General features: G+C 33.4%; 1 protein-coding gene and 1 pseudogene across 1 annotated transcript; one reads left to right on the top strand and one right to left on the bottom strand.

The window, feature by feature from the left end:
* The first annotated feature begins 6295 nt into the window (after positions 1-6295).
* Positions 6296-6868, top strand: LOC126847666 (putative nuclease HARBI1; annotated as a pseudogene).
* Positions 6869-7896: 1028 nt separating this feature from the next.
* LOC126847676 (fatty acid CoA ligase Acsl3-like) lies at positions 7897-12091 on the bottom strand. The gene is made up of 12 exons (XM_050588054.1): positions 11966-12091; positions 11212-11427; positions 10535-10712; positions 10197-10451; positions 9769-9969; positions 9533-9669; positions 9318-9457; positions 9076-9248; positions 8885-9010; positions 8655-8792; positions 8119-8403; positions 7897-8051 (listed from the first exon to the last, which is right to left on the bottom strand). Exons 1-12 carry the CDS (start codon positions 12089-12091, stop codon positions 7897-7899), a joined length of 2130 nt encoding a protein of 709 aa, XP_050444011.1.
* Positions 12092-12330: the final 239 nt, after the last annotated feature.

Consider the following 12330-nt stretch of genomic DNA (forward strand, 5'->3'; position numbering starts at 1 on the left):
GTGGAAGACCCTGATACTCAAACGAGTTTAGGACATTTACGAGGAGGAGAAACACCGCAGAGCGGAATTCTTCGTCAGAATCATGCCAAACAATTCCAATTCCAGCACCTCTCGCCGACCTTCTCTACGCACTATGCCAATCTCACAGCAGAGCACTAGGAACCATATTTGATATGGTCCCTCCTCCTCGACCTGCCGACCCACTCATTTGGTGGGCACTCAACCCCGGAATACTAGACCACTTTTGTCTACTTACCGGCCGCATGCAATACCTTTACATCATGAAATAATACCCTTCGAAAAGCGAACTCACCAATAGGGCGATAGGTATGACTTCTATTCTTGGCGAAGGCCCACTACGCTCAGTCCAATCTCTCATAAATGAGCCACTCCAGCAGGTGGTTTCATACGTTTCGTAAATGACGAAATGTTCACGAATCCATTACTATTCCAGCAATCCAACCTGCGAATAGTAGATACCCTCGAGCGTAACTCCATCATACGTACTTACGTAGATAGTTACGTCCTCTCCGCAAACTCATAGTTTTTAAGTTCTCTATTATACATTAATTATTGCATTTATTATTAATCTATTTCTTATTCATTATGTGTTCCTTATAATTAATGGGAATATGTTACACAACAGATTAAAAATGTAATCAAACAAAAAAACTGCAGGCAAGAAGTCACAGCTTTCCGCACCGACCAAGGCTGCTTGTTCCACCGGACAGCATTATTCAGTGACGACGGAAACTGCAGGCAAGACGTCACAGCCTTTCGCATCGACCAAAGCTGCTTGTTTGACCGAACAGCGTCCTTTAGTGACGACGGAAACTGCAGGCAAGACGTCACAGCTTTCCGCGCCGATCAAGGCTGCTTGTTCGAATCCTAATTGAAATAGATCATTTTATGAAAATTGTTACAATTAAACCCAGTCTCCTCTAATTTTAAACATATTTTATAACAAATTTTATATTTTATTTATATGTAGTTAATTTATAACTGTTGTGTGTATATCTAAATGGGCGTGAGTGAAGTAGCGGATCATTATAATAATAAGGTAGTACTAAGTAATTAGTCACTAATTAATAAGTATAATATTAATTTGTGTGCATTTCATTTGAAAGAAACGATTACAGAATGCCACAAATTACAGAATTTTAACTTTTTTAAACTGAAATAATAAATTAACAAAAAAAGATGTTAACAGATTGCAAACCATTTGAGTATACAAATTTACTAAAAAAAAAAAAATAGTTTTTGGAATGCCGCAAAATTGGGGTTGTTGTTTGGCTTATTAACGACAATATCTAGCTACGGAACACTGTGGTATGTAATTTACTACTATATCATTATTATGTACACACGTAGGTGACTATAATGAGTGCACATGAGAAGGTATACAACTGTTTATAGATAATTCATACGCCGCTCACTCAATCGATCACCGAAGGACTACCCAAAAAAAACGAATCAGTTTTAAAAAATTGTATAAGATTTGAATATGAATATTCTACGATTAATGAGCAACTAGTGCCTTTTAGAAGTAAATATCCTTTTAAACAGTTTATACCAAGCAAGCCGGCAAATTATAGCCTAAAAATCAAAACTTTATGCGGTGGTCGAACTTGATTACAAACTTTTCGCAGTGGTTTGTCAATTGATTACAAACGTAAATGTTCCAAAAAAAAAGGCAAAAACGTAATTTTGATTTAAACAATGCATCCAAATTCTAACGATATTAGTTGAACGAATGTTCAAATAAAATCATGTAATAACAAGTAGAAAACGTCAAAAACCAAGACATTCTGTTTTACTGGTTCTCTGCTTAATAATTAACTGGTCAGGGAGATAGGGAGTTCATATCTTGTTATATCTGAAATAACTTAAATAACTAAAGATAACAAAAACACTCCACCTATCTAGTTCTGTAAACTTTTTTCATATACCTAATTGAAGGTCAAACAAATACAAATGGTCCTAACAACATTAGATTATCTTAAACAAATTTTGGGCCAGGTAAATTTGATTTAGTTCGTAAAAATAATCCAATTTGCTGGCTCTATATTTTTAACACTGTGCGTAAACGTCGCACAACATCCAATGCACGTTGCCAAGTCGTAACAAGAACGAATTTATTAAAATAATATACCGTCGTATTTAACTGAACTGAAGTTGTTTTACGGCCGCGGGTTCGCATTGTTTACCGACCGACCGGAAACGGCCGTGTCCATGGACGACTTGATCGACCGGGTGGAATCGTTGTGCGACTATTTGGAAAACGGCCGGGATCTCGGGACGGCCGCTGCTCCGGCGACTAGGCGCGAACGCCGCGGACCGTCTCGAGCCGTCGCGTCCCGGGACGTGTGCTACGATTCGATTCAGTCACGTCGGTCTGCGTCATGTCTGCAAGAGGCGGCTGCCGCGCGCACACCGGCCACCGACTACCGTCCGCGCCGTATCGCCTCGGCAAACTTCGGCAGCGGCAGCAAAACCACCGGCGGTGGACGTCACGAGTTCCCGGAAGAAACGGCCAAACCGCCGAAAGCCGGCGCCGGTTGCGAACGGTGCGAGGCGCCGCATTTACCGCCGTCGCCTTCTCCGTGTCGTCCGGAGTCCGCTGACAGACGACCTACCGCGGCCGCGGGCGCGTGCGACGAACGGCCTTGCTGCTGTTATCGCCGCGACAAGCCGAATCGTCGCCCTGCAGCGTGCATCGGCTGGTGGCAATGGGGAGACGCGGCGATCCGATGGCTCCTGAACAACAAGTCGTATTTTGCCCTTGCGGCATTATTCTTCGTGGCCGGCGTATACGCGGAATACCGTTTATCTCTGGTGGCCACCGCCTTCGGAAACAACTCCGAATCCGATGAAAATACTTGTTACTCGACAGATTGATCGGTGTGAAAATTTAAGTTATTTTAATATAAAATATGGAAATATCAAGTAAAAACGTTTATTAAAACTAAAATAATAAAAAATGAATAAATGCTTACTTAGTAATACAAACGGCCTTTTTTCCGCTGCACGGAAAACATTGAACGATGGATTAGAATAACGTTAGAAATAAATTTAGAATGACGTAATTTAATATAATTTAATCACACCTGGTTCAATTTTAAATTTAAAAAAGACAACGTTTATCCGTCCACTGTTTGTATCTAGTCCAAAAAATTAACAATGATATTTAAAAAAAATGTATAAAAACATAGTACACATTATTTATTGAATTTTAACACAGATATGCGATCCATTCAAAAATCCGTTCAAATTAATTGTTTATCTACATATTAATCTCATAACATATTTTTAAAAAAGATGAAAGAAGCTGAAATCAGAATTTCTATGTATATAGTTGAGCATAAGGTCGACAGATCATCTCATTTTACTTATTAAATCGATTTGTCCGGACTCTGATATTGTTAAGCAATTTTCATGTAATAGGACAAAAGAAACCTCTATTGTGTGCAATGTCAGTATGAATTTAATATAGCCGTATATCAAAAATGAATACTTAAACATTTTCCATTATAATCGATGAGTCAACAGACTCGTCAATTAAACATTTGTCAATTATAATAAGAACTTTTGATATTTCTAAATTTATTGTTCGAGATAAATTTGCAGCATTACTACAAGACACTTGAAACTTTCCTCATTGCCTTGGTCCAATTGATGGAAAACATATCCAGCTCCAAGCACCATTTGGAAGTGGTAGTGAATACTATAACTACAAAAATACATTTAGTGTGGTTTTAATGGCGGTTGTGGATGCCGATTACAACTTAATGTTTGCAAATGTAGGATGTCAGGGTAGAATATCGGATGGCGGAGTTTTTCGAAACACATCATTTTTCAAATTACTCGAAGAAAACAAATTAGAGCTTCCCTCAGCAATCATTTTGAATGAAAGAGAAACAGCAGTGCCCTATGTATTTGTTGCGGACGAAGCATTTCCTCTAAAAGAAAATATTCTTAAACCTTAACACGGAACTCACGAAAAAGAATCCACCTTTTAACTACCGACTATCAAGAGCCCGAAGAGTAGTCGAAAATGTTTTTGGCATTTTATCGGCCGTTTTTAATTTTTCGGAAGCCAATGCTACTTGAACCAGAAATGGCGGAGGTTATAGTAATGGTATGTATATACCTACACACCTTTTTAAGAAGAGACAAGTCTTCTAGAGATGTGTATTCACCAGCTGATTGGTTCGACCGTAAAGTTGAGGGGAATATCATTAATGGATCATGGAGATATGAAGTAAATGTTGCTATTTACGACAAATATCAAAAGTTGAAAGAAGGGCCCCAAGAGTTGCAGAAGAAATTCGAAATGAGTTTTCGGGATATTTTTCTAGTAATGGTGCAGTACCATGGCAAACGAATGTAGCCTAACGTACTTTACAACTATTTCGTTTCCGTCATAATATAAGTATACAACAAATTAGTTTTTTTAACAACTTCTTATTGTCTCAGAGTATGACTGACTTATTTACTGTTATTTATTATTTAAAAGGATACATTTTATTAACGACTAAAATCTATAAGAGTAAGATAACTCTATGTAATGTCGAATAGGAAAAAATATAATATAAATTATTATAAATATATATATATAATAATAATAATAAAACATAATAATATAATAATAATATATAATATACAATTTATATTTTAAACATTAACTTATGTAAATATGTACAAATAATATTGAATAATAATTTATCTTACATGAATTACAGACGGATACAGAATTAAAGAATAAGGCCCTCCGCACACGAGGCGATTGTCACGCGATGCGATTTGGGTGCGATTCGGGCGAGATACATGCGATACGTGCGATTTTAGCGACCAGAAGTCCATCGACACGAAGCGATTGTCAGTCGGTTGTAAACTGTCAATTTCGTAGTTTGTGTCAAAATGTCGAGTTCTAGCGACGAAGAACACATTACCATGTATTACTTGTACAGGAAGTTACAAAAAGAGAAGCTAAGGAAACATTGGATTTATCCTTATATTGAAAGGAACCGCCAATGTCAGCTTTTTGTATCAGCCAAAGGTTTACAAGAATCCGATACAAAATTTTTGGCATTCTATAGAATGTCAAAAGATTCTTATAAAACCCTTGTTGAAATTATATCACCTGCCATTTATCAACAGAATACAATTTATGAGAGAATGCGTAGGTGAAGAAGAAAGAATATTAATCACATTAAGGTACGTTAATAACGTTTTATTATTTTTATAATACTTTTTTTTTTTTAATTTTAAACGATATAAAAAAAATTATTTTTTAATTAATTTTAAAAAACAAAATGTATAACTCAATGTGGAGTTTCGTCGCCTTCCTGAGGTGTAAAAGACGATACAAATATACCAATTCGGTTACCATCTTCTGATGGCTGAATATGATTTGATCTATGACCAGAACAATTTTCCGAAGAGGAGGAATCCAAAATATCGTCTATAAGAACAATAGACCTTCGCTTGTATGTTCTCAGTTTTTTTCTGACATTGTTAATAAATCCGGTATAAAGCTATTTTAAAACAGTTTTATCGAGTCGATTCCAGCATCAGAAGAAGTGGCCATTTTAGCTGTTTTGGTTTCAAAATAATCGGCAATGGCTTTTTCAGCATCATTGACACTAGAACTTATTTTTTTTTTTTTCAAAACTTTTTTTCCCGAAGTAGTTTCAGATTGTTGAAGTGATACATGACTTCTGGCAGTTGAAGGACACGGCTGTGGTGATAGTGGTGGTATCAGTTGGGGTGATAAGTCTGTCTGTTCTGATGTTTCGGTAGACTCTATTACCACTGACGTGTTCAACACGGAATTTTCCAAAGCATCAAATTCAATATGTTCGTCAGGAATAGATGCTAAATTCCCACTTGGTATAGCACAAGTTTTAACGAAGGGTATTGTATATTGCATCGCGTCATTTAAATAATATGGTTTTTTGGCTTTCGATTCACTAGTGGGAGTTCTCATTCGCCTTACGAAAGTGGTTATTAAATTTCTCCATTTCTCTTTTCATTCGTTCACTGCAACATATATCGCATTATTCTTTTAACGCCCTACATCATTTTGTTCTTAAAATAATTGCAATTTTGTAATGTTTTTTTTTTTTTGAAAATATTTAGGTAATTAATGTAGTATTATTTATGTACTACATTTTTTTTTTACAGGTAGCTAGCAACAGGGAGTACATTTGTCTCGCTTGGGATGTATTTTTGTCGAGGGGAGTCTACGGTAGGGCGGATCGTAGCAGAGACAACCAAAATAATATGGGATACAATGAAAGAAGTTTGGATGCCGAAATCACATGAGGACCGATGGCTAAGTACGGCAGAGCGTTTTAAAAAATTGTGGAATCTTCCAAACTGTATAGGCGCCATCGACGGAAAACATATCCGTATATAAAAGCTACCTAATACAGGTTCGAGTAATTTCAATTACAAGGCTTATCACTCTATAGTGTTATTGGGATGCTGCGATGCTGATGGTCTTTTCACAATGATAGAAACCGGATATGCTGGTAGGAACAGCGATGGTGGTATATTTCGAGCTTCAGCAATGAAGTATTGGTTGACGCACTTAAAACTTGATATTCCGACACCTTCGAAGTTACCTCACGATGTCAATGATTTTAATTTTCCATACTGTTTTGTGGCCGACGAAGCTTTTCCGTTATCGCGATATTTAATGCGACCCTACCCAAGACGGAATCTTGACAATATTAAAAGAATATTTAATTATCAATTAAGCCGTGGTAGAAAAACGATTGAGTGCACATTTGGAATGATGACAGAAAAATATCAAGTGTTGAGTACCGCCATTCGTTGTCGCGATGTTGATAAAGCTACGTAGCGCAGATTTCCAATTCTGAATACAATTCTGTATAATTATTATAAACCACACCCATCAAACAGGAATGGCGTTACATGTTTTATTATATCATTCCACTGAAAATTTGGACACCGCAGTGGAAGATTATTGGAGCCGTGTTTTTAACATCAAAAAATGCAGCAGGCACACCACTTTTTAATAATTTAAAAGTAGTAATTAAATTCCGAAATACGGAATATTATATAAGCGCACCAAAATGGCACAACATAGAATACAACGGTAAGTTTACAAAACTTTAGGTTTATACAATATTTATCATACCGTAAATCTTTTAAAAGTTCATTGACCCATATACATTTCTTTTTTGTAACGTTGGTTTTATCCAAAAACGTCTTTTATTTTTATTACATTTAAATAAATATATCCAGCACCCAACATTAGTATATCTTCCTCATCTTCGATATCTCTTTTCAGTATCCACATTGTTATTTTAACTATTTAAAAAATCGAATTATTAAAATAAAATGAAAACAAAACTAAAAATGAACGAACCAAGAACCAAAAATATCGCACTTTGAAAGCAGACCAAACGACTGTGAATGGATAACTAGTATAAAAGTAAAAATTGTTTGGAAGTTGTCAAAAAACCCGGCTTAATATATTTTATATTATGCAATTGTTGAGACGTAATATTGTTTAATAAAGGCTAATTACAAAAAAATAACTAACGATTTGTAGATTGTAAAACAATTGCAAAATGGTAGGTACTATAAGGAATATTCTAAAATAACAACAGTTGACAATTCGTTTTACATAAAAGTGCAATAATTGTAATTTAACGGAGACCGAGTATTAATGTATTCAAATAGATATTAATAAAAAACCGTATAGAATCCAGTAACAATATTTAATTAAAATGTACCTATTGTTGTACAAAAATAAAAAACGAAATTGGTTTTAGCAATAAAAATAACACACTAATAACAATAATAACAGATGTAGGAAAAAATGTCTATTTTTGTTTTCGAAACACCAGGAAAACACATTTATTAATATTGGCATAAATTATTAATGTCAGCTTGGTACATAGCATAAATCTCCCTTCGTTTTAGTTTAAAAGCTGCCGTCACCAGATCATTATCTGGCGTCCATATTTCAGTGCATATTTTTATAGCTATAGGTATTTCAAATCTTTCTAGTTTACCTAGATTTGGTGTAAATCACAAATTATTAATAGAATATTCCAGCAAGTTTATTTCATAAGAAATTACTTTTTTCTCCGTGAGCTGTCAATTCGTCTAATACTGCTCTCACTAGTCTTGGGTTTACATATAGTTCTTCGGGATCGATATTTTCGGGATCTTCGATACCCAATTTTGTAGCTTTGTCTAATAAATATGGCCGATTAGGCACAACCAACGCGATTGTGTAAGTCTTAAAATGATTTCCATAAACGCATATATTATCGACAATTGGGCAAGTTTTAAGCTGAGATTCAACTTTACCCAACGACACGTATTCACCACCTTGGAGTTTGACTAAATCTTTTTTACGATCTACAAAACAAACAAATATTGTTTAATAGGTTATCGCTTATCAAGTCGACATTGTGCGAGAAATAAAGAACTACGGGTAAGGAATCATAAAAAAAGTAATATAATGTATTATCTTCAAACGCTTGGCTTGCATATTTTGATATGGACTTTGCCATACAATTTTGTTTTAATATGGTTACACAGTTTGTACTCACTCGTATTTATTTTTACTCTTAATGCAATTAAAATTTTATTTTTGAAAAATACGATACCTATAATTTTTATGGCGCCATCAAATTCTAGTTGTGCAATATCGCCGGTCTTGAACCACCACTTACCGTCTTTTTCAAAAAACTCTTCTGTAGTTTTTTGAGGATTTTTGTAATACCCTGGTGATACATTTTCCCCGCCTGATATATGCATTAGATATTAATTTTTAATTATTCAGGTGTACCCAATTAAAGTAATATACATCAGTATATATATATAATATCTTTGTTACCAATAATAATTTCGCCTCTTGGGTAAGGTTTATCAGTGACTCTGTAACCACCTTCGTCCCAATTGGTTAAAATAAAATCATTAACTGTTTGTGGGGAACCTGCACGACCCGTAGACATATCGTCTCCTACGAAATGGATTCAGTTGAATTTTTGGTAAATTCGAAACGATTGTATTTTTTGAACAACTCACGTGACATTGCACATCCACACGAGCTGGTTTCTGTTAGTCCATAACCCTGTTGAACGATTTCACATAGGCATACTTTGATTAAAGTATGGGTTTCAGGTGTAAGAGGAGCCCCACCGCATATAATAGATTGTAAGCGACCACCCATTAAAGCACTGGTTTTTTCAAATACTAATCTATAAGGGTGAAAAAATAAACCACTTATTTTATATTATGTTTACTCAAAAAAAATATAACTTTCACACTTGTCCATTAACGGAGTTTTAAAACCTCGTCTCATCCATTTCCTCTTATAATCGAAAGCAAATTTGAAAACAGTTTTTTGGAATGTCGAGCCTCCAGATATTTTTTCGTTTATGCCTTTGTAAATACGGTCTAAAATAAGCTAAAAATTGTTTTTAAAAATTACTTTTAGAAAATAAACATTTATGTACACTTATGTAACATAAACTATTCATACGGGAACAGCTGTCATAATTGTGGGTTTCAGTATGCAAGCATCACCTTTTGTGCCACGTTTTATTTTGCTAGAGCTATCAATTATTGTAAGAGGGCTTGAGTAACCGATTCGAACACCACAAAATAATGACGATAGTTCTGAAAACAAAAAAAACTATCTGGCTATTAATTATTTATTTATTTTCAATAGACATCAATGAATTAGCATTCAATATCATAACCGTGTTTTATATTAACCTGCGAGTAATTCGAAAACATGTGCAAGTGGCAAAAAGCCCATGAAAATATCATTTTCATAACTAATGCTCGTACAATCTTTGAATACTTTAAGTGTAGCAATGAGATTTCTATGAGAAAGGTTGACACCCTTTGGGACCCCTGTTGATCCACTTGTGTACATTATTATTGCAATATCACTTGGTGCGGGTAAATGATTTTCTAAACAAAAAAAATAATGTTATTATTAAAAATAGGTTCAAATATAATTTGAATTCCGAAACTTTGGCAGCTTTGCATAATTACTATGGCGACATTTACGGGGAACGATTAAAATTAAGCTATATTTACGAATAAAATAAAGCCAGTACAGTGGGATTGGGGCCATATTTAAGTGGATTACTAATATTGTATCACGCGAAATATTAATACTTTTTTAATTCACCAACCATCGAATGTGAATTCAGCTCCTCTTTGTAATAAAGAACTAAATGAAATGATTTCGACGGAATCATTATAGCCACTTGTAGAAGTTGCATATAATTGATCTTCCATGTAAATTAAAGTTTTTACTTGAGGAGTAAGCTGCAATATTTGCCTGAATTTCGGTAATAAATTATGTGACGTAACTACAACAGTGGTTTCAGTTTCATTTATACCATGACTAATAGCGTCAATACCAAGGGTTGCATACAACGTTACAACTGCAAACAACAACATCGGTTAAACTTTTAGACTGTGAAATATATAGTAGTAAACGGTATTTTGTGATGGGTTAAAATCATACCAGTAAAATTTTGTTTAAAACATCCTTGAACAGCTATCATCCATTCTGCCCGCGTTTCAGCAAATATTGCTATATTGGATTTATGTTGTTGTCCAAGTGATATCAAAGCATTTCCAAAATGATCTGATGCTATGTCTAATTCTTTAAATGTCATCCATTTATAATCTCCCATGATATACTAGAATTTAAAGTAGATACATACATAAAAGTAATACATTTCATAGATAGGCAATATAAGTATTACTAAAATTTATAACAAATTTTCTGCTATATATAATAAAAAATACTTAAAAGTTTGGATTTTTTAATAATGTTGGAATAATAATTAATATTTTATTTAACTAGATAAATTAGTCACAATAAAATTATGCTGTTTATCATTATAATACGTACTTAGTATGTCAAGGAAATAAATTAGCAATAACAAAGTTGTTTTGTAAACAAGTGTAGATTTACGCACGTGTAATCTTGTAAGTAGTATAAATAGAATTTCAACTAGGGGTTCGGGGCTCACAATATCTGACCAATTTATTATTGTAATTACTTTATGAGTTAACCAATAGTAGTGTGTTAATCACTTAACTTATTTGTGTTGTGTTTGTTATTCAAATAGCAAATTTCCACTCACAATAACTGTTATATTATATTTTAGTGTATAGTATCGCAACAATTCATACTTTTTTAAATGTTCTTCCATTTGTTTGAACTTCGTCTTCTTCGGCTAAAATTTCCCTAGTTCCTAAGCAACTGAAATCCGTATAATGAGCAACCGCATAATGAAATACTTTATATAGTGTGTCTATTTTTTCCCTAACAATTAAAAGGTGGCCAGCTGAAGGATCACTAACGGTTTGAATAAGAATTGAACTTTCTTCTATTTGTGTAACTTTTGACTGCAATGTATATCGTTAATAATTACAAATAAAACTAAAAATTATACAAATATATACTACGATAATTATAGTAAAATATAATATTCAACTTGTAGAACAATGAGCATAATAAATGTATAGTATTTACAAATGTCAGATTGACAGAGTAAAGATGCCAGTGTAGGGCAGAGTTAATTAATGTTATTGATGTTATTTACTTTTTTTTTTGCTATTAAATTAGCAGGACACGACACAATTGTATTTTTAATATTTTTTGGGGGTTACCAGGAATAGTTATAAAGTTCAGAATATTTAAGAAAATGTAGCAATTTCTTAAAACGTCATTTCTATATAATGTTAGAAATTTATATTCATAAAATTTTTGGGCAAATTTTATTTTAACGATTCATAACGAAATAGTAAAAAATTAATGGTAGATATTTTGATAGATCAAAAAGTTTACCTATTCCAATTTATTGTGGACCTACTTAATAAAATGTTAACATTACAATAATATAATATTAGTGTCTTATAATTAAATGTATTATAAAAATATTACTTTTATTGCATCAGATTTAATAATTCTGTTCCATGGCCTTTCAAAGACTAAATATACTGGATATGTTATAACATCAACAATTAATGATACAGTTTTTAAAGCTAACAACATTGCATTATTTTCCATTCTGAAAAAATGTATATTAGTATTTATGGACACCTCTGACAAAAATCAAATACATTTCAGGTTGTGTATTAAACAAATATTTAAATATTCCAACGAAATTAAGTAAAAAATATACGAAAATAATAACTTAAAACTCATATAAACTCAGTATAAATTAGTTAATAATTAATACCAATTTGTGTTTACAAAAAAAATCTGTTAAATTTTAAAAATTTACATTACTCTATTTTTAAAGTACT

This window comes from Adelges cooleyi, unplaced genomic scaffold (assembly GCF_023614345.1).
Source record: "Adelges cooleyi isolate 19-005CV unplaced genomic scaffold, UGA_ACOO_1.1 ACOO_flye_CR_arks_rails_tigmint_CR_PRNA_115, whole genome shotgun sequence".
NCBI classification, from domain to species: domain Eukaryota; kingdom Metazoa; phylum Arthropoda; class Insecta; order Hemiptera; family Adelgidae; genus Adelges; species Adelges cooleyi.

Bases quoted from the DNA above. Each gene is read 5' to 3' on its own strand.
- LOC126847676 (XM_050588054.1), bottom strand. From the start codon at position 12,091: ATGGAAAATAATGCAATGTTGTTAGCTTTAAAAACTGTATCATTAATT. The intron at 9,670-9,768 runs GTTAATATAAAA...TTTTGTTTTCAG, and splicing joins TGTTTTCGAATTACTCGCAG to AACTATCGTCATTATTTTGT. The intron at 9,458-9,532 runs GTATGAATAGTT...AACAATTTTTAG, and splicing joins CAATTATGACAGCTGTTCCC to CTTATTTTAGACCGTATTTA.